The sequence below is a fragment of the Pongo pygmaeus genome, chromosome 10 (genome assembly GCF_028885625.2).
Source record: "Pongo pygmaeus isolate AG05252 chromosome 10, NHGRI_mPonPyg2-v2.0_pri, whole genome shotgun sequence".
Classification (NCBI taxonomy): Eukaryota; Metazoa; Chordata; class Mammalia; order Primates; family Hominidae; genus Pongo; species Pongo pygmaeus.
The window spans coordinates 22,091,842-22,113,489 of NC_072383.2; the positions used below are offsets into that span (position 1 = coordinate 22,091,842).

The following is a 21,648-nucleotide window of genomic DNA, read 5'->3' on the forward strand; positions in this document are numbered from 1 at the left end:
ACCCGCCTCGGCTTCCCAAAGTGCTAGGATTACAGGCATGAGCCACCATGCCTGGACGCTCAGCTAAATTTTTAAATTATGTGTAGATATGGGGTCTTGCTATGTTGCCCAGGCTGGTCTTCTATTCCTGGGCTCAAGCGATCTCCCTGCCTCGGCTTCTTGAAGTGCTGGGATTATGAGCATGAGCCACTGCACCTGGCCTCAGCCTGCTTTTCTTGTATAGACCCTAAATCCTTCCTGCTACAAGTTATACCCAACAGGCGGGGCCAACTGGAATGGGGTGACTAATACATCCACACCTGGCTTCAACAAAAATCTCCCATGTCACGGCCTTGAGTCTGCTATTGCCAGCCTGCTCTGGCCAGGGAAATCTATGATAGTTGTATTCATCATCATCATCATCATCATCATCATCATCATCATCATCATCAACAACATGCCTTGGCTGTTATTGTATAGGCCCTTGCCCTGTGGCTCTCAAGAGTCCTGGATAATGTACAAAGGACATAGCTTAGTCTGGCTTGCAGAATTGTAGTATTCTATTGACTCCTCAGTACCTACACTGCATCATGGGAACAAACAATGCTCTCTACCAGGGGCTGGCAATAGAGTCCAATCTGGCCCACAGCTTGTTATTGTAAATAAAGTTTTATTGGAACACAGCCATGCCCATTTGTATACATAATGTCTATGGCTGGCTGCTTTTGTACTACAGTGCCAGAGTTGAGTAGCTGCGACAAAGACTGTATGACATGGCTGGGTGTGGTGGCTCACACCTGTAATCCCAGCACCAAGGCAGGTGGATTATTTGAGGTCAGCAGTTTGAGACCAGCCTGGCCAACATGGCGAAACCCCGTCTCTGCTGAAAATACAAAAAAAAAAAAAAATTAGCCAGGCGTGGTAGCACACACCTGTAATCTCAGCTACCAAGGAGGCTGAGGCAAGAGAACTGCTTGACCCAGGAAGTTGGAGGTTACAGTGAGCTGAGATCGCACCACTGCACTCCAGACTGGGCAATGGAGAATGACTCTGTCTCAAAAACCAAAAAAAAAAAAAAAACCCCCCCCCAAAAAAAAAACAAATACAAAACACTGTATGACTTGCCAAGCCAAAAATACCTACTATCTGGGCCTTCACCAAAAGTTTCCCAACTCCTTGCCTATATTCAAGGGGGTATATGTTCCTTTAAGCATATAGAGAGACCACTTTTCTTTTCCCTACTTCATCAGTGGAATTTTTTTTTTTTTCAGTCTTCTCTCAGGTCAAGCCTAGCTGTTATCCTGATAACCCACACCCCATGATAACCCAGCAAAGCTGTATTATCAGTTCCTTTCATTTAATATTCACCATAATAAAAATTAGAGCTGTGGGCATGGTCAGTGTTGGAGTCAGGAGTGTAAAATGCCTAGATGTCCTTTTTCTGTATATCCACATATCAGGATCTCTGAGTTACAAATTATGCTCATTAGAGAGTGGAAAAGAGGATTCCATGCTTAATTAATTAATTTATTTATTTTGAGACAGAGTCTCACTCTGTCACCCAGGCTGGAGTTCAGTGGCGCAGTCTCAGCTCACTGCAACCTCCGCCTCCCAGGCTGAAGCAATTCTCCTGCCTCAGCCTCCCGAGTAGCTGGTATTACAGGCGTGCACCACCATGCCTGGCTAATTTTTTTTTTTTTTTTGTATTTTTAGTAGAGATGGGGTTTCACCATGTTGGTCAGGTTGGTCTCGAATGCCTGACCTCAAATGATCCATCCACCTTGGCCTTCCAAAGTCCTGGGATTACCGGCGTGAGCCACCACGCTTGGCCGCCATGCTTAATTTCTAAACCAGGATGATTGGGAAGATGATGAGGGGGTAATTTTGCATGTCGGTGGGAGGGCATCTGCCATCATGAAATCTCTTAATTGTGTATAACTCACAGGCACTGTGCTGGCTTAGGAGGAGGGAGGCTACCACAGCAGTGTTAGCAGGAGAATATGGAATGGAAACTAGGCTTTGCCCGCAATGGCTATCATTGGCTGATGTCCTACTACATGGGCACAGGTCCCTGGGCTGTTGGTCTCTTCATTGTTGTTTGTGGAGTCCCATCATGGTGGTTATAAACGTCATTTCCTCTCTGACCTCAGAAGATCTGGAAGGACAATGGGAGGGCTGGGGTCCTGGCCTTGGTTTCTAAGTTTCTAGTTTCCCAGGGCTTCTGACCAGCAGGGTGTCCTTGGCAGGTGGACTACAATGCGAGTGCCTGGCTGACCAAGAACATGGACCCACTGAATGACAACGTGACTTCCCTGCTCAATGCCTCCTCTGACAAGTTTGTGGCTGACCTGTGGAAGGACAGTAAGGCCTTCTCTGCTTGGGTCCATGTTCTGCCTTGAGCTGCAGAATTGAACACCCAAGTGCCCCGGCTCCCACACCTGCCCCAGGAAGGGGGGAGGCCTTTGCATGGGAGCAGGGCAGGAAGAGCATTGGCATGTGCTGGTGATGTCTTGTTGAAACAATCTCTTCCTGAATGGGGTTCCCTGTGCCCCTCAATCCTACATGTCCCGAGGGGATTGAGGTCCTGAGGTCGGGGCTCAGGCAACGGATGCAAGAAACAGCACGCCAGGCACGGGGAGTTAGACTGCCCTGTCCAGAGTCAGAAGGACTTCACTGCGTCTTGTCTCTGCCACCTCCTAGCTCCGTGGTCTTGGATGAGTCACCCAATGTCATTAAGCTTCATTGTCCTCATTAGTAAAACAAGGAAACACAATAATAGTTGCCGTCTCTACTAGGGGTATTGCGAGGGTTAAATTAGACCAGTGGTGCTCAAACTCAAGCAGGCATCACGACCCCCCGCAGGACTTTATTTATTTATTTAGGGACACAGTCTTGCTCTGTCACCCAGGCTGGAGTGCAGTGGTGTGATCATGGCTCACTGCAGCCTCCACCTCCTGGGTTCCAGTGATTTTCCTGCCTCAGTCTCCCAAGTAGCTGGGATTACAGGCACACACCACCACGCCTGGCTACTTTTTGTATTTTTAGTAGAGACAGGGTTCCCCCATGTTGGCCAGGCTGGTCTCAAACTCCTGACCTCAGGTGATCCGCCCGCCTCAGCCTCCCAAAGTGCTGGGATTACAGGTGTGAGCCACCGCACCTGGCCCTCTTTGAAGGGCTTTTTAAAACCCCGATGGCTGGGCCTACCCTAAGATCCGATTCTGCAGGTCTGGGGCCAGGGATGGGGTGGGCCTGAAAACGTTCATCCCAAGTGATGCTGCTGGTCTAGGGACCACACTCCGGCTCCCTTTGAGAACCAGTGAATAGATGATCCCTGTGAAGAGCTGCTGGAGTGATGATGAGGGGAGGGGGTTTGCTGTTTGTCCCTGGCCATCAGTGTCCACAGCAGGTTTTATTCTTGGCACAGGGCCTGTGGGCCTGGGGCTTACAGGACTGGTCTCCCCTTGTTTTAAGCATGCTAAAAAAGGCTCCAGGAGGGGCCAGCTGTGCCCTAACCATATGCCAGGCTCTGGGCCTGGGAAACAGCATCGCACCCTGGGTCTGTGTCACCCCAGGACACATGATGAAGCCTGTGGTCCCTCCTCTGCGGGACCCACAGTCTTATGGGAGAGATGAGACTCTCAAAGACAAGCAGACAGACAAGCATGAGGCTGCGCGCAGTGGCTCACACCTGTAATCCCAGCGCTTTGGGAGGCTGAGGCGGGAGGATCACTTGAGGTCAAGAGTTCGAGACCAGTCTGGCCAACGTGGTGAAACCCCGTCTCTACTAAAAATGCAAAAACTAACTGGGCATGATGGAGGGCACCTGTAATCCCAGCTACTCGGGAGGCTGAGGCAGGAGAATTGCTTGAACCTGGGAGGAGCAGGTTGCCATGAGCTGAGATTGTGCCATTGGACTCCAGCCTGGGCAAAAGAGCAAGACTCTGTCTTGAAAAAATAAAACTAAAAATCAAAAAATAAAAATAAAAACAAAAGCCCAGGCGCGGTAGTTCACACCTGTAATCCCAGCACTTTGGGAGGCCGAGGCGGGCGGATCATGAGGTCAGGAGATCAAGACCATCCTGGCTAACACGGTGAGACCCCATCTCTACTAAAAATACAAAAAATTAGCCGGGCGTGGTGGCAGGAGCCTGTAGTCCCAGCTACTCGGGAGGCTGAGGCAGGAGAATGGCTTGAACCCAGGAGGCGGAGCTTGCAGTGAGCCAAGATTGCGCTACTGCTCTCCAGCCTGGGCAACAGAGCAAGACTCTGTCTCAAAAAATAAATAAATAAATAAATAAATTAATTAATTAAAAATAAAAACAAAAAAAAATTAGGCGTGCTGGTGGGTGCCTGTAATCCCAGCTACTCTGGAGGCTAAGGCAGGAGAATCACTTGAACCTGGGTGGTGAAGGTTGCAGTGAGCCAAGATCGTGCCACTGCTCTCCAGCTGGGCGACAGAGCAAGACCTTGTCTCAAAAAAAAAAAAAAAGGTTGTTACACGGAATCTAAATGAGTACAAGGTGAAGAAATGGTGCTGTCCATGGCCTGTGGGTTGGGCTTGGCATATGCAGGACCTGCTGGGCTGGTAGAAAAAGAACCTTGGTGGTGGTGGTGGTGGTGGTGGTGGTGGTGATGATGATGATGATGATGATGATGATGATGATGATGATGATGATGATGGCTGGGCGCGGTGGCTCACGCCTGTAATCTCAGCACTTTGGGAGGCCAAGACGGGAGAATCACCTGAGGTCAGGAGTTCGAGACCAGCCTGACCAACATGGAGAAACTCCGTCTCTACTGAAAATACAAAAAAATTATCCGGGCTTGGTGGTGCACGCCTATAATCCCAGCTACTGGGAGGTTGAGGCAGGAGAATTGCTGGAACCTGGGAGGCAGAGGTTGTGGTGAGCCGAGATCATGCCACTGCACTCCAGCCTGGCCAACAAGACTGAAACTCCATCTCAATAAAATAAAATAATAATAATAATAATAATACCTACTTTTTGTTGAGCACTTACTGATGTGCCAGGCTTCTATCTTGGAGTGTGTGCTGTATCTTCTGCCTCAGAGTATTTATTCCGTGGATACCTACATGGTTACCCACTCATTTCTTACTGGTTTCTGCTCAAATATCGACTTAGCAGAGCCCACCGCCTCCTTATCTAAGAGAGCACCCTCATCACTCTCTCTCTGCTTTACCCTGTTTTTATTTTTCTACGCACACCTCACTACTCAAGATATTCCATACCTAACATCTGTGATCTCTGTCTGTCTCCTTCCCTGTGATATAAGTGGGGTGAGGGGCCGGGTCTTTTTTTGCTCACAGCGGTGTCCCCAGGGCCTGGAGCACAGAAGCTCCTCAATAACTATTTGTTGGTGGATGAAGGATTGGAGGCTGGCAGGGAATAAGTGCCTTCTGTGCCTTATTTTTTTAATCCCTGCCCTAGAAGGTAGATGGTGTTGTTTCCTCCCTTTTGTAGAAAGGGAGACTGAGGCACAGGATGGTGCCAAGCCAAGGCTAGTCAGTGAGTGGACAGCAAGAGCAGGCTTGACTCCTAGGTCAGCATGACTCCATCACAGGGAATTTGCTCTTTCTGCCACTCAGGTGCTCTCAGGATTTCCCCAATAGACAATACTTGGAAACCCTGACTGCCAAAGGAGGCATTAGTGATGGAAGGAAAGATTGGAGTGGGCAGGTTGGTGGGTGGGGCTGGGGCTGGGCCTCTGGCCTATTTAGGGGTGGGTGGGCCAGAGGCTGATGCCACCCTGGCTGTGCCCCATAGTGGACCGCATCGTGGGCCTGGACCAGATGGCCAAGATGACGGAGAGCTCACTGCCCAGCGCCTCCAAGACCAAGAAGGGCATGTTCCGCACAGTAGGGCAGCTGTACAAGGAGCAGCTGGGCAAGCTGATGACCACGCTGCGCAACACCACGCCCAACTTCGTGTGCTGCATCATCCCCAACCACGAGAAGAGGGTGAGGCCCGCCGCCCAGACCCTGGGGCTCCCAGAAGCCAGGGCTGCCCCAAGCGGTCACAGCGTCCCCCAGGCACCCTCCGCCCCTACCCACCCCGAGGACCCCATTTGCCATGGGGGGAAGGCTGTCTGAATCTCGGGCCCATTCCCCATCCCTGGAGGCAAAGGAGGAAGGGAGGACACATCCGGAGACTTTTCAGCCGTGGAGTTGCTGTGCAGGTCATCCAGCCACTCATTCATTCATTATCCCAGGAAGTATTCACTGGGCTCCACTCTGTCCTGGGTGCTGGGGAGACAGTGTTAGAAAAATTGTAGCTCTTGCCTGTGGGTTTCTCATAATCTGGTGCAGGCATCTTCAGCTTGGGCCGATTGTGTCCTCTATGTGGACATGTCTACAGACATTTTTGGTTGTCACAACCAGGAGGGGGCTGCTAGTCAGCATCTAGTGGGTAGGGGCCAGGGATGCCCTAAGCATTGTACAGTGCACGGGATGGTCCCTCAACCCCCAGCACAGAATCCCTGCAAGATGCCAGTAGTGCTGAGGTTATGGGAGACATGGGGAGAGGTAAACACACAGCTGATGATGGTGATGGAAAGTGGTCAATTACCAGAACACCAAAGAGCCAGGGCTCCTCCCACAGCCTCAGGACTCAGAGAAAGCTTCTGGTGAACTTGAACGTTAAGAATGTGTGGCCATCAACTTGGTGATGTGGAAGGCAGGGTCGGGCCTAGGATAAGCAGAGGGCCCAGGATAAGCAAGAGTGTGGAGGTGAGAAATGAGGGATCTAGGTAAGAAAATGCTAGATAGTGTCAGGCGTGTCGCTCATGCCTGTAATCCCAGCTACTCAGGAGGCTGAGAAACAAAAATCTGTTGAACCCAGGAGGCAGAGGTTGCAGTGAGCTGAGATTGCACCACTGTATTCCAGCCTGGGCAGCAGAGCGAGACTCCATCTTAAAAAAAAAAAAAGGAAAGAAAATGCTAAATAGGTCATTTCATGTTGCAAATGTGTGATGGCATGAGGTAGGAATCAGATGGTGTGAGGTAGGAATGAGGCTGAATGGGTAGGCAGGGGCTAGATCGTGGTGCTCCTTGTGTTCTTTCTGGAGCTTGGCCTTCTCTCTCTAGGGATGCCATTGGGGGTGTTTAAGTAGGGCTATGTCATGGTCAGATTTACATTTTAGGAAGTGAATGAGGGGGCTGGGCATATGCTGGCTCATGCCTATAATCCCAGCACTTTGGGAGGTTGAGGTGAGAGGATCACTTGAGACCAGGTGTTCAAGGCTAGCCTGGGCAACATAGCAAGACCCTATATCTACAAAAACATTTTAAAAAATTATCCAGGCATGGTAGCACATGCCTGTGATCCCAAATATTTGGGAGGCTGATTTGGGAGGATCACTTGAGCCCAGGAGTTTGAGGCTGCAGTGAGCCATGATCGCACCACTGGACTCCAGCCTGGGTGACAGAATGGGACCCTATCTCAAAAAATAAAAAGGACAAAGGGATTGAAGGGAGAGGCAAGACCAGAGAGAGAAGACCAGGTGGGTGGTTTCTGTGGTTGTCCAGGCAGGAGAAGATAGTGGAGGCAATGTGAGGAGAAGTGTAGGGGGTGGGGGGGTTGGGAGATATTTGGGAGCTAGAAGCAATTGAACTGCTGATGGACAGGAAGTGAGAGAGAGGAGGTGATGAGGAGGAAGCCCCAGGTTCCAGCCAGGCGATGCTAGTGTCACCAAGAACCAGAGAGATCGTGAGGCAGCCATTGCCAAAGCAAAGAGATGAAAACCCAGAGAGGGGGCACTGCTTTGCCCCTCGGCCCTCAGCTAAGCCCTCCCTAGGTGCTTCTGTTGGTACCCTCGTGGCCTGGCCAGGCGGGTCATCCAGGTAGGAGGTTTAGGGCTTTGCTGTGCCATGGGTCCTGGCCCCAGGGATCCACTGCCCTCTTTGGTCTTTGCAGTCCGGCAAGCTGGATGCGTTCCTGGTGCTGGAGCAGCTGCGGTGCAATGGGGTGCTGGAAGGCATTCGCATCTGCTGGCAGGGCTTCCCCAACCAGATCGTCTTCCAGGAGTTCCGCCAACGGTAAGTCCCAAGGTCTGGCCCAGGCAGGGCAGGGGGTGAGCGGGACTGGGCAGAGGAATGGATGCTGGAGGTACGCGCGGTGACTTCTGCTCTGTGTTTCAAGCTACGAGATCCTGGCGGCAAATGCCATCCCCAAAGGCTTCATGGACGGGAAGCAGGCCTGCATTCTCATGGTGAGCCCAGAAGTCCACCAGAGACCTCCCAACCTCTGGCCGCAAGCCACCTGCTGCTCTTGGCGGGACCGTTCTTACACATGTCATCACTGGCCAAATGGCACAGTGGAAATCAGGAGCTCTTCTTTTCCTTCCTTTTGCAGATCAAAGCCCTGGAACTTGACCCCAACTTATACAGGATAGGGCAGAGCAAAATCTTCCGAACTGGGGTCCTGGCCCACCTGGAAGAGGAACGTGATTTGAAGATCTCCGATGTCATCATGGCCTTCCAGGCGATGTGTCGTGGCTACTTGGCCAGAAAGTAAAGATGCTTTCCTGCATCCTAATAGCTCCAATGCAAATCACAAACAGGGGCCTTTCTGTTCTGATTCCCCGATTCTAAGAGGCCACCTGTTTAAGATGCATCATTGACTGAGTGACAGCCTTTTCTTGAAGGGGAAGAAATGCTTCTACTTTAAATAAATGTGCCAGTTATGAGTGCAGGAAGGGAACGAGTTTTAGACCTGGGTTCTCATCCTGGAAGCCCCAGTTTTTGCTGATGAACCTTGGGCAAGTTACTCTACCTCTCTGAGCTTCGAGTTTTTTAGCTGGAAACTGAGCATAATCATCTTGACCTCAGAGAGCTGTTCATGAGGTGTCACTAAGATAACACATGACGAGAGCTTAGAACAGTGCATGGTTCTTAGGTCAAAAATGATTGTTGTTGTTTTTACCTCCCTCCCTCCCTCCCTCCTTTCCTCCCTCCCTTCCTTCCTTTCTTCCTTTCTTCTTTCTTTTTGAGACAGAGTCTCTCTCTCTCTCTCTGTCGCCCAGGCTGGAGTGCAGGCGCACAGTCTCAACTCACTGCAACCTCTGCCTCTTGGACTCAAGCGATTCTCATGTCTGAGCCTCCCGAGTGGCTGGAATTACAGGTGCTCACCACTACACTGGGCGAATTTTTGTGTTTTTAGTAGAGACAGGGTTTCACCGTGTTGGCGAGGCTGGTCTCAAATTCCTGGTCTCAAGTGATCCACCCGCCTTGGCATCCCAAAGTGCTGGGATTATAGGCAAGACCCACTGCGCCCGGCCTAGAAATGTTAGAATTGGATAAACCATTGAGGAAAGAGGACTTGACTGTGTCTAGATCCCCATGTCCCAATAGGATTTATAAGGCAGGGTTTTGGAGGGTGTGATGTCCCAGCTGTTCTGTGAAGACTGGGAGCCAGGGAAGGGCTCGGGTTCCTCAATGAAACTCACACCCCAGGGACTGCAGGGACAGGTGGAGTCGCTCTCTGTCTGGGGTGTGTGTTGTCACTGGGCAGAGACCACACCCTCACCAGTAGGATCCTGATGTGTCAGGTTCATTCCTTGACACATGGACCCAAGATGGTCAAGGCCAGCTTTGGGAGCTCTTGGTCCTCCCACAACAGACCTAACTTGTCAAGTTTCGTTACTAAATTCCCTGTTGCTGTCCTTCCTGGTTCCAGGATAACTGGGGCAATTTTATTCTTAAAGTTTTCCCATGTCCAAGATGGCAGCCAAGCAGGGAAGACAGAATTGCGTTCACCGTTCTATCGTTTCTCAATCCGATAGCCCTTAAACGGGAAGAGTGCTGGTTTAGGGTCACAGTGTGAAATTCCTAAAACAACCCAGGAGAGAATAGGTTTGACAAGGCTGGGTGTGGTAGCTGACACCTGTAATCTCAGGCACTTCAGGAGGCCGAGGCAGGAGGATTGCTTGAGCCCAGGAGTTTGAGACCAGCCTGGGCAACATGGCGTGACCCCTATCTCTACCAAAAAAACTTTAAAAATTAGCTGGGCATGGTAGCATGTGCCCGTAGTCCCAACTACTTGGGAGGCTGAGGCAGGAGGATCATTTGAGCCCAGGAATTTGAGGCTGCAGTGAGCCATCATCACACCACTGCACTCCAGCCTGGGCCGCAGAGCCAGACCCTGTCTCTGAAAATAAATAAATAAATAAATAAGTTTGTCAGAAACAGCTGGTGCAGGCTGGGCATGGTGGCTCCTACCTGTAATCCCAGCACTTTGGGAGCCCGAGGTGGGTGGATCACCTGAGGTCAGGAGTTTGAGACCCGCCTGGCCAACATGGGAAACCCCATCTCTACTAAAAATACAAAAATGAGCCAGGCATGGTTGTGGGCCCCTGTAATCCAAGCTACTAGGGAGGCTGAAGCAGGAGAATCACTTGAACCCCGGAAGTGGAGTTTGCAGTGAGCTGAGATCGTGCCACCGCACTCCAGCCTGAGCAACAAGAGTGAAACTCTATCTTAAAAAAAAAAAAAAAAGAAAGAAAAAAGAAACAGCTAGTGCAGCTGGGGAGTATGGGAGCCCCTTTAGGAATGATGCACATAGTTGTGTTTTCTGAGTGGTGTTTGGATCTCAGCTAAGGCCAGGGCATGTAGTGAGCCCTGGGTCTTCCTTGTCCACTGAGAAAGGCTCTGGCCTGTGGATGATTTAAGTTGTTTGCAGCCAGACAATACAGGTGTCACACAGGGTTTCTGGAAGAACCAGAGCTGGGGAGAATGGGGTATGTCCCTGTGCAGGTTCAGAATGCTACGGGGCAGGGCTCTGTGGACAGCAGGGTGAGACTTCATGACCCCCGCACCTTCTCTTCCCCCCTCCCTAGGGCTTTTGCCAAGAGGCAGCAGCAGCTGACCGCCATGAAGGTGATTCAGAGGAACTGTGCCGCCTACCTCAAGCTGCGGAACTGGCAGTGGTGGAGGCTTTTCACCAAAGTGAGTGCTCTGCCCCAGCCCCCTTCCCAGGGGCCCGCAGCCCTGGTTCTGCACTCTGGAGCCTCCACATTTGGGACAGGAGGTGGTCGCAAGTGGGTGCGGAATGGAGGGCTCGAACTCAGACCTTGCGCATTGGTGGTTCTCTGGCCCGAGGAGGCCCTGTCCTTTGGCACACAGGCTGTAGCCAGGACCTTAACACAAAGTATTAATATTTCCATCAGCACTGGAATCCCTCGTGTGGCCCATTTATACCCACACCCACTTCCTCCATAGCCCTGGAAACCACTCTGTTCTCCAGTTCTGTAATTTTGATGGTTCAAGAATGCTGCCGGGGGCGGCAGCTCATGCCTGTAATCCCAGCACTTTGGGAGGCCGAAGCAGGTGGATCACTTGCGGTTAGGAGTTCGAGACCAGCCTGGCCAACATGGCATAACCCCATCTCTACTTAAAATACAAAAATTAGCTGGGTATGGTGGCAGGCACCTGTAATCCCAGATACTCAGGAGGCTAAGGCAGGAGAATCTCTTGAACCCGGGAGACAGAGGTTGCAGTGACCTAAAATCGTGCCTGCACTCCGTGCTCACACCTGTAATCTCAGCACTTTGGGAGGCCAAGGCGGGCAGATCACAAAGTCAAGAGATCAAGACCATCCTGGCCAAGATGGTGAAACCCCGTTTCTACTAAAAGTACAAAAATTAGCTGGGTGTGGTGGTAAACGCCTGTAGTCCCAGCTACTCAGGAGGCTGAGGCAAGAGAATCACTTGAACCCGGGAGGCAGAGGTTGCAGTGAGCCGAGATCGCACCACTGCACTGCACTCCAGCCTGGTGACAGAGCAAGACTCCGTCTCAAATAAAATAAATATTCTATACATGGAATTAGAGAGCATCCAGACTGTTGCATGTATCAATACTGCAGTTTTTTTTTTACTTTTTGCATTTTTTGAAATGGAGTCTCACTCTGTTGCCGAGGCTGGTCTTGAACTCTTGGCCTCAAGCAACCCCCCTGCTTCAGGCTCCCAAAGTGCTGGGATTACAGGCATGAGCCACCTCATCTGGCCAACAGCATATTATTTTTTATTTCTGGCAGTCAAGGCCTCCAGAGGACTCAACTGGTTCCTGTAGTGGCACTGGTTGCATTGTCCCCATGGCACAAAGACACACTCTGTTGCAATAGACTAGGCTTCTCCTTATACGCCCTTGAGTGTGTACACTGGTGCAAGGCTTTTTCACCAAGCAAATAGATATTGAGTGCCTGCTGTATGCCAGGCATATGCTAGGTGCTGGGGGTGTGGCTGTGAACACACACCACGGTCCCTGACCTCCATGAATATTCTGACCGAATTGGTGGGGAGTAAACAATAAACAGATAATCACAGAGACAGATACCTAATGGCAAACTGTAATAAGTGCATGAAGCAAGCTGCTGGAGTACATAGCAGGGTCTTCCTTGTGCCAGGCAGGGGCTTGAAAACAAAGAGTTAGGAGGCAGCCCAGGGAAGGAGAGCAGATACTGCTTTTTGGAAATGTTCATCCCCACTGAACCAACTTCTGAAAAACTATCCTAAGAAAATCATCTTAGCCGGGTGTGGTGGCTCACGCCTGTAATCCCAGCACTTTGGGAGGCCAAGGCGGGAGGATCACCTGGATTCAGGAGTTCGAAACCAGCCTGGCCAACACGGAGAAACCCTAACTTTACTGAAAATACAAAAATTAGCCAGGTGTGGTGGTGGGCACCTGTAATCCCAGCTACTCAGGAGATTGGGGCAGGAGAATCACTTGAACCCAGGAGGCGGAGGTTGCAGTGAGCTGAGATCGTGCCACTCTACTCCAGCCTGGGTGACACGGTGAGACCCCGACTGAAAAAAAAAGAGAAAAGAAAAGAAAATCAAGAGTTAAGGTCATTCATTTTGGCCTTATTTACAATAGCAGAATTTCAGTGTCTGGTCCTAGCTGAATGATGAATTCAATAGTGGTTCATCCATCAATGGAATATTTTCAGCTATTAAAATGATAGCTTGGATACGGAATAGATCTGCTAAAAAAAATGACAACTACCTAGCTGTCTAGCTGGACACTGTGGCATGTGCCTGTAGTCCCACCTACTCTGGAGCTGGAGTGGGAGGATCGCTTGAGGCCAGGAGTTCAAGGCTGCAGTGAGCTATGATTGTGTCACTGCGCTCCAGCCTGGGTGACAGAACAAGACCATCTCTAAATAAATAAATTAACTTAAAATAAAAAGATGACTATGTAACATTGTAAGAATGAGGTGACAGCATGGGGTAATAAATATCTTATAATTTTTTTTTAATTTTAATTGTGGAGACAGGGTCTCTGTCACCCGGGCTGGAGTGCAGTGGCACAATCATGGCTCACTGCAGCCTCAACCTCCAATGTTCAAGCAACCTTCCTGCCTCAGCCCCCTCAGTAGCTGGGACTACAGGCACACACCACCATGCCTGGCTACTTTTTTTTGTAGAGATGGGGTCTTGTAATGTTGCCCAGGCTGGTCTCAAACTCCTGGGCTCAAGCACTTGCCTCGGCCTCCCAAAATGCTGGGATTACAGGCATGCACCACTGTTCCTGTCTGTATCTTATAATTTTAAATAATAAAAGCAGCCTCTACAACTAGGCAGCATGGTCTGAAGTCTATTTTTTAAACATAGAAAAAGATCCAGGAAGGAAATGTAAACAATGTTAATAATGACTTTGATAGGGAGGTGGGTGGGATATGAAAGATTTTTTTTCTTCCTTTTGTCCTTGGAAGGAAATATCACTTTTCAGCAGTAGCTCTCTGTTGCGATGGTTATAAAGCGGGGAAGATGAGACTTTTTCCTTTCACTTTGCACCTTTTCTGGTGCTGCAATTTAGAGTTCCTCAATCTTGCCACTGTTGATATTTTGGGGTGACTAATTCTGTTGTGGGGGCTGTCCTGTGCACTGTAGGGTGTTTAGCAGCATCCCTAGCCTGTACCTACTGGATGCCAGAGGCACCCCCCCCCCCCCACCATAGTTGTGACAACCAGCAGTGTCTCCAGACAATATCCCCTAGTGGGGATCGGTGGGGGCAACATTGTCCCTGGCTCAGAACCACCGATTGAATTTATTATGACAACATATCCCTTTGACACAAAAACAAATGATGGGCTGACTGTGTGTGTGCAGGTGAAGCCACTGCTGCAGGTGACACGGCAGGAGGGAGGAGATGCAGGCCAAGGAGGATGAACTGCAGAAGACCAAACAGCGGCAGCAGAAGGCAGAGAATGAGCTTAAGCTGCTGGAGCAGAAGCACTCGCAGGTACCTGTATGGATGCGTGGCTGGGGCTGCCTGGGAACAGGACTTGGCCCCGTGGGGCTCACCCGCCTCCTCCCACTCCCTGCGTGCAGCTGACCGAGGAGAAGAACCTGCTACAGGAACAGCTGCAGGCAGAGACAGAGCTGTATGCAGAGGCTGAGGAGATGCGGGTGCGGCTGGCGGCCAAAAAGCAGGAGCTGGAGGAGATACTGCAAGAGATGGAGGCCCGCCTGGAGGAGGAGGAAGACAGGGGCCAGCAGCTACAGGCTGAAAGGAAGAAGATGGCCCAGCAGATGCTGGTAAGGTGTCATGGGGGCAGCCCGCAGTGGGTAGCAAATCACTTGACCCTCACTGCAGGCCTGTGGAGGTGCATCCAGGGATACGTGTCCCTGCTGGGACAGATAGAGACGGAGGCTTGGAGAGGGTTGGTCGTCTGATCAAGGCCACACAGCTGGGGTTGGGACTTGAACACAGTGAGCCCATTCTGTTCTATTGCCCTGCCTTGCATGTGCTAACCCCTTTTCTCCTGACAGCAAGCCTGAATGGAGGATAATTGTATTTGTTAGCTATTGCTACATAACAAAACATGCCAAACTCAGCAGCTAAAAATAAAAAGTATTTATCTTACATAGTCAGGAATTTGGAAATGGCTTAGGTGAGTGGTTCTGGCTTAGGGTCCGGCCTGAGGTTGCAGTCAAGGTGTTGGCTGAGGCTGCGGTCATCTGAAGACTCATCTGGGGCTGGAGGACCCACTTCTACTTGGCTCATTCACACAGCTGTTGGAGGAGGCCTGAGTTCCTTATCATGAAGGCCTCTCCCCTCAGGGCTGCTTGAGTGTCCTTCCAATATGGCAGCAGAGCTCCCCCAGAAGGAGTGATCTGAGAGAGGAGAAAGGAAGTCGCAATACCTTTTGTAGCCTAATCGCCGAAGTTACATTCCATCACTTCCTCCTGATTTTTGTTGTTGTTGTTGTTGTTGTTGTTAGAAGCAAATCTAACCCCCACTCAAGGGGAGGAGAATTAGGCTCCACCTTTTTGGAGTAACAAAGAACTTGTGGATAGATTTTAAAAGCACCGTGGTGTACCTACTGTGCTCATTTTATAGATGAGGACGTTGAGGTTCCATGAAGCAGACCATCTTACCCAGGTCCTTTTTTTTTTTTTTTTTGAGACAGAGTCTCACTCTCTTGCCTAGGCTGGGGTGCAATGGTGCGATCTCAGCTCACTGCAACCTCTGCCTCTTGGGTTCAAGCGATTCTCCTGCCTCAGCCTCCCGAGTAGCTGGGATTACAGGAGCCCAACACCATGCCTGGCTAATTTTTTTTGTATTTTTAGTAGAGACGGGGTTTTACCATGTTGGCCAGGCTAGTCTTGAATTCCTGACCTCAAGTGATCCACCCACCTCGGCCTCCAAAAGTGCTGGGATTACAGGTGTAAGCCACTACACCCAGGCCTTTATTTCTTCCTTTTAGGAGGCTACAGAGTACTGGGCATCTTCAGGCCTAGCCCCTGTATTCATTAGTCCCCAGATCACCATGATAGTAAGTTTGTTATAACCAAAGCTGTTACTCTTTTTCCTCCACAACAAAGGACCTTGAAGAACAGCTGGAGGAGGAGGAAGCTGCCAGGCAGAAGCTGCAACTTGAGAAGGTCACGGCTGAGGCCAAGATCAAGAAACTGGAGGATGAGATCCTAGTCATGGATGATCAGAACAATAAACTGTCAAAAGTGAGTAGGGGCCGGGTGAGGTGGCTCACACCTATAATCGGAGCACTTTGGGAGGCTGAGGTAGGTGGATCACTTGAGGCCAGGAGTTTGAGACTAGCCTGGCCAACAGGGTGAAACTCCATCTCTACTAAAAATACAAAGATTAGCCAGGTGTGGTGGCCGGTGCCTGTAATCCCAGCTACTTGGGAGGCTGAGGCAGGAGAATCACTTGAACCTGGGAGGTAGAGGTTGCAGTGAGCTGAGATCGTGCCACTGCACTGCAGCCTGGGTGACAGAGTGACTCTGTCTCAAAAAAAAAAAAAAAGTGGAATCAAGTTTCTGCATTAAAAACAACAGGCTTACCAGGATCAGGGAGATTTTGGGGATTTGGGACTTTCAGTTCTCAAAGCAGAAAAGCCCTTAGAAAACCAGGACACCGTAGTCAGTAGTCACTAACCAGCCCCACGAGGGTGACCTGCTTTTAGTTCTTTGAGCTGGATGTCAGCTTGGCCCCTACTGTGAGCCAGGCTCTGTGTCAGATGCAGGTATGCATGGTGAAGGAGGACCCTTCCCTTCTGGGGCTTATACTGTAGTGAGATGGCAAATAATCGTCATTTACCATGATGATCAGGGCTCTGAAGGAAACGTTCACCATATTATAACAGTGCGGCAGGCTGGGTGCGGTGGCTCATGCCTGCAATCCCAGCACTTTGGGAGGCTGAGACGGGTGGATTACCTGAGGTCAGGAGTTGGAGACCAGCCTGACCAACACGGTAAAACCCCATCTCTACTAAAAATACAAAAAATTAGTTGGGTGTGTTGGCGGGCGCCTGTAGTCCCAGTTACTCAGGAGGCTGAGGCAGGAGAATCACTTGAACCTGGGAGGCAGAGGTTGCAGTGAGCTGAGATAGCACCACTGCACTCCAGCCTGGGCGACAGAGTGAGACTCTGTCTCAAAAAAAAAAAAAAAAAAAAAAATACAGCAGTGGGGGATAGAGGAAGGGTATTCAGGGAAGGCTTCCTGGAGGAGGTGACATTTAAGCAGAAACTTGAAGATGAAGGAGCAGTTAGAAGGGAGTAGAAGAGCATCTCAGCTGGTTGGCCCACTGTGCAAAGGCCCTGGGACAGGGAAGAGCTGGCCAATGGCAGGAATGGAAGGAGGTTACCTTTAGCTGACCATACAATGTGAGGGACACACTGGCATGAGATGAGAAATGGCCAGTTTTTGGAAATTGTTATGGGACTTCTCTTTACCATTTAAAACTCTAGTTGTATTTTGTTATAATGTGGGTTTTTCTTTCAACTGTTTATACGGAAATCACTAAAAGTGAAACATAGGTTCTAGAGAAAAGAAAAATGCTAAAGCTATCTCTTTCTCTTTCCCCAAAAAGGAACGAAAACTCCTTCAGGAGAGGATCAGTGACTTAACGACAAATCTTGCAGAAGAGGAAGAAAAGGCCAAGAATCTTACCAAGCTGAAAAACAAGCATGAATCTATGATTTCAGAACTGGAAGGTAAACCAGCTACCAAGAGATTTATTTTTATTTTATTATTTTTTTTAGAGATGAGGTCTTGCTCTGTTGCCCAGCCTGCAGTGCAATGGTGTGATCATGGCTCACTGCAGCCTGAAACTCCTAAGCTCAAGTGATCCTCCTGCCTCAGCCTCCTGAGTAGCTGAGACTACAGGCGTGCATCACCACACCCAGCTAATTTTTTTTATTTTTTATTTTTTATTTTGTAGAGATGGGGTTTCACTATGATGCTCAGTCTGGTCTCAAACTCCTGGGCCCAAGCAGTCCTCCCACCTTGGCCTCCCAAAGTGCTGGGATTATAGGCATGAGCCACTATTCCTGGCCTTGAATGGGTATTTTTAAAAGCAGGAAAATCAGAAAGGAAATTTGAGAATGGCAGATCATCCCATGAGTGACAACTAACTCTATCCCACCTCTCGAAATCACCCTTAGTCATCACACACACTACTAATAGGATAAAAGGGTTGGGTGTGGTGGCTCTCGCCTGTAATCCCAGCACTTTGGGAGGCCGAGGTGGGTGGATCATGAGGTCAGGAGTTGGAGACCAGCCTGGCCAATATGGTGAAACTCTGTCTCAAAATACAAAAATTAGCCCAGGCATGGTGGCGGGCGCCTGTAATCCCAGCTACTCGGGAGACTGAGGCAGGAGAATCGCTTGAACCTGGGAGGCGGAGGTTGCAGTGAGCTGAGATTGCACCATTGCACTCCAGCCTGGGCAACAAGAGCAAAACTCCATCTCAAATAATAATAATAATATGACAATATAAGGTGCTGCTCATCAGGAGATAATGGTCCAGGCCGTGACTATGATGGTTACTGATGGGGGGATGTCTTCATCTCCTCTGGGTAAAATGCCTGGGCAGGAAGGCTCATTTCTGGGCATCTCTCTGGGGCCTCCCCTTCCTGAAGAGCACCTTGGTTTTTGCAGTGCGGCTAAAGAAGGAAGAGAAGAGCCGGCAGGAGCTGGAGAAGCTGAAACGGAAGCTGGAGGGTGATGCCAGTGACTTCCACGAGCAGATCGCTGACCTCCAGGTGCAGATCGCAGAGCTCAAGATGCAGCTGGCGAAGAAGGAGGAGGAGCTGCAGGCAGCCCTGGCCAGGTAGCGGGGCTGGCAAGGGGCATTTGCTGTGTGTCCGTGTATTCCCTGGGCCCCTGCTCATTTGCTCAATTGCAGTGGCTGTCTTGGTCAAGGTGGCCCCAGGCCCTTGGCATGAACTTTGTTTCCCAGGCCAGGCCTCCCACAAGCTTTCCCGACCCTGTTCACTCCCCCAGATCCTCACCTTCGACTTTCTTCTCTTCCCTACAAACACATCATGTCTTTGCAGTTGATGTCACCTACTCCCATGGTGTTGCTGCTGCCTCTTCGACATCCAGGCTTTTCTCATCTAGACCCCCTTCTGAATTTTTGATTGCCCAATGAGTCAATTTCCACCGTCATCTCAAACACCCCTGTCTAAGGTGGGAATGACCTTCCTTTCCCCAGCCCCTCCCTCTAAGGGCCCTCTTTTTTGTGAACACCAATCTCTTCCTTTGTTTCTGCTGACCCACAGCAAGCAGCAACCTTCAGATTCTGCCAGTCCTTCTAAATATCCCCCACCCATTTCCTCTGTTTTTTCCCGCTTCCTGGCTCTTAACTGGATTTACACTAATGCTGATACTGCAGCAGCCACTATGAATGATTATTTACCTGCTCACTCAGTGCTAAGTTCTTTTCAAGTAATACCTTTGCAGACACCTGGCCAGGTGTACTGCCAGTGTCTTTGAGGAGGAAGCTGAGCCTCCTAGGGGTAACGGAACAGGAGCAATGTCATTGCTTCTAAGAGGCAGAGCTGGGATTTAAGCCTCAAAGCTTTCTGATTGATCCCCTGGCCTGGCTCTTTTGTCATCCAATTTGTGTTATATTGACAGTGCTATGGTGATGAAGGGAAAGCATCCCTCTGGGGCACAAACCTGCTCACAAAACTGCTGGCTGGATGCAGTGGCTCATGCCTGTAATCTCAGCACTTTGGGAAGCCGAGGTGGGGGGGATTACTTGAGGCTAGCAGTTTGAGACCAACATGGGCAACATAGCAAGACCCTGTCTCTACAAAAAGTTAAAAAATGAGCCAGGCATGGTGGTGTGTGCCTGTAGTCCCAGCTACTCAGGAGGCTGAGATGGGTGGATCACTTGAGCCCAGGAGGTTGAGGTTAAAGTGAGCTATGATCATGCCACTGCCCTCCAGCCTGGGAGTGCAGAGCAAGCAACAGAGCAAGCAAGACCCTGTCTCAAAACAACAATAACAACCAAACAAAAACCTAACTTCACTGGCTTACTAGGGAAAATCCAGTTTCCTTACCCTCACCCTCAGAGCCCATCCACCCTCTGCAGTCTCACCCCAACCCAACTATTTCACTTTCTCTCTTGTTGCTGCCCATTCACAAGTACAGTAAAATCAAAGTGCTTGCCTCTCCTGCAGCATTCTGCCATTTAACAGGGCTTCTTGCAGCCCACCTTGATCTGTGGTCACCACCTCCACCAGATGCAGAGCCCCAGTCTGAATATCGCCTGCAAGCAGTGGCTGACCAAGTGCTGTGCATGGGGCGGGTACTCAGTCACTGAGCAAATGCAGAAAGAACAGACAGTTGCTAGGGAAGAATAACTGTCCAACATTCAGAAAGCATCTACACAGTCCCTACTGTGACCAGGTACCTTGCCAGTCTGGGGCCAATGCTTTGCATTCTTGCGCACACATGCACACATGTGCATACACACGTACACACACCCATGCACATGTACAACCTGTTTTGATGTCAGACCTTGGCACTCGTGTCCTATGTTAATCTCAAATAGTCTGGCATGTCAAGAAGCAGACCTGGGGACATGGATAGGTGTTGGATGTCTCTGCAACATAAGTGTCTGGTCCCAGAAAACAATTTTTGCCACATTGTAAGAGACGAAACCAAGGGCCCTGGGGATTCATTCTGTTGGGTCTCTTCCTGGAAGGCTTGACGATGAAATCGCTCAGAAGAACAATGCCCTGAAGAAGATCCGGGAGTTGGAGGGCCACATCTCAGACCTCCAGGAGGACCTGGACTCAGAGCGGGCCGCCAGGAACAAGGCTGAAAAGCAGAAGCGAGACCTAGGCGAGGAGCTGGAGGCCCTAAAGACAGAGCTGGAAGACACGCTGGACAGCACAGCCACTCAGCAGGAGCTCAGGTGAGGGGCCCATCAATCCCACCATCCTGCTGTCCCACTGCACCAACGGGATGGGGGCAGGAGAGGGGACAAACCCAAAGCAAATGCAGCATCACAGGATTTCTCAGCCCCTGTGCATTTACCTTCCTGGCTGCGGTTTGCTTTAACTTGTATAGAAGCATGGTTGTTTCTTTCTTTCCTTTTTTCTTTTTTTTTTTTTTTTTTTTGAGGCAGTCTGGCTTTGTTGCCTAGGCTGGAGTGCAGTTGTGCCATCTCGGCTCACTGCAACCTCCACCTCTGAGATTTAAGCGATTCTCATGCCTCAGCCTCCTGAGTAGCTGGGATTACAGGTATGTGCCACCACACCGGCTAATTTTTTGTTTTTAGTAGAGATGGAGTTTTGCCATGTTGCCCAGGCTGGACTTGAACTCCTGGCCTCAAGTGATCCACCCACTTCTGCCTCCCAAACTGCTGGTATTACATGTGTGAGCCACTGCACCCGGCCCTCATCATCTTATTTCTCATCAGAAGAGTAGTATATACCAGGATGTACAATCTTTTGACTTCCCTTGGCCACATTGGAAGAAAAAGATTTGTCTTGAGCCACACATAAAATACACTAACATTAATAATAGCTGATGAACTAAAAAAAATTTACAAATTAGAAAAAACATCTCATACTGTTTTAAGAAAGTTTATGACTCTGTGTCAGGCTGCATTCAGAACCATCCTCATTGGAAAGCTTGGATATATTCAGAACAATTTGAAAAGTATAGAAAAGCAGACATAAAAAAAAAATCACCTTTAGGGTCGAGCCCACGCCTATAATCTCAGCACTTTGGGGGGCCAAAGACAGTTGGATCACTTGAGGTCAGGAGTTCAAGATCAGCCTGGCCAACATGGTAAAACCCTGTCTCTACTATAAATCCAAAAATTAGCTGGGCGTGGTGGTGCATGCCTATAAATCCCAGCTACTCAGGAGGCTAAGGCAGTAGAATCACTT

General features: G+C 49.9%; 1 protein-coding gene across 1 annotated transcript in view; it reads left to right on the forward strand.

The window, feature by feature from the left end:
- The window catches only part of LOC129009332 (myosin-11-like), a 144,667-nt gene that overhangs the window by 84,216 nt on the left and 38,803 nt on the right, over window positions 1–21,648 (forward strand). Inside the window, 13 exon segments of the mRNA XM_054442080.2 lie at window positions 2,226–2,340; window positions 5,763–5,956; window positions 7,911–8,032; window positions 8,136–8,205; window positions 8,349–8,506; window positions 10,831–10,939; window positions 14,101–14,133; window positions 14,135–14,233; window positions 14,323–14,529; window positions 15,820–15,957; window positions 17,328–17,451; window positions 18,398–18,569; window positions 20,454–20,666. Coding sequence (XP_054298055.1) covers window positions 2,226–2,340; window positions 5,763–5,956; window positions 7,911–8,032; window positions 8,136–8,205; window positions 8,349–8,506; window positions 10,831–10,939; window positions 14,101–14,133; window positions 14,135–14,233; window positions 14,323–14,529; window positions 15,820–15,957; window positions 17,328–17,451; window positions 18,398–18,569; window positions 20,454–20,666 — 1,754 coding nt within the window.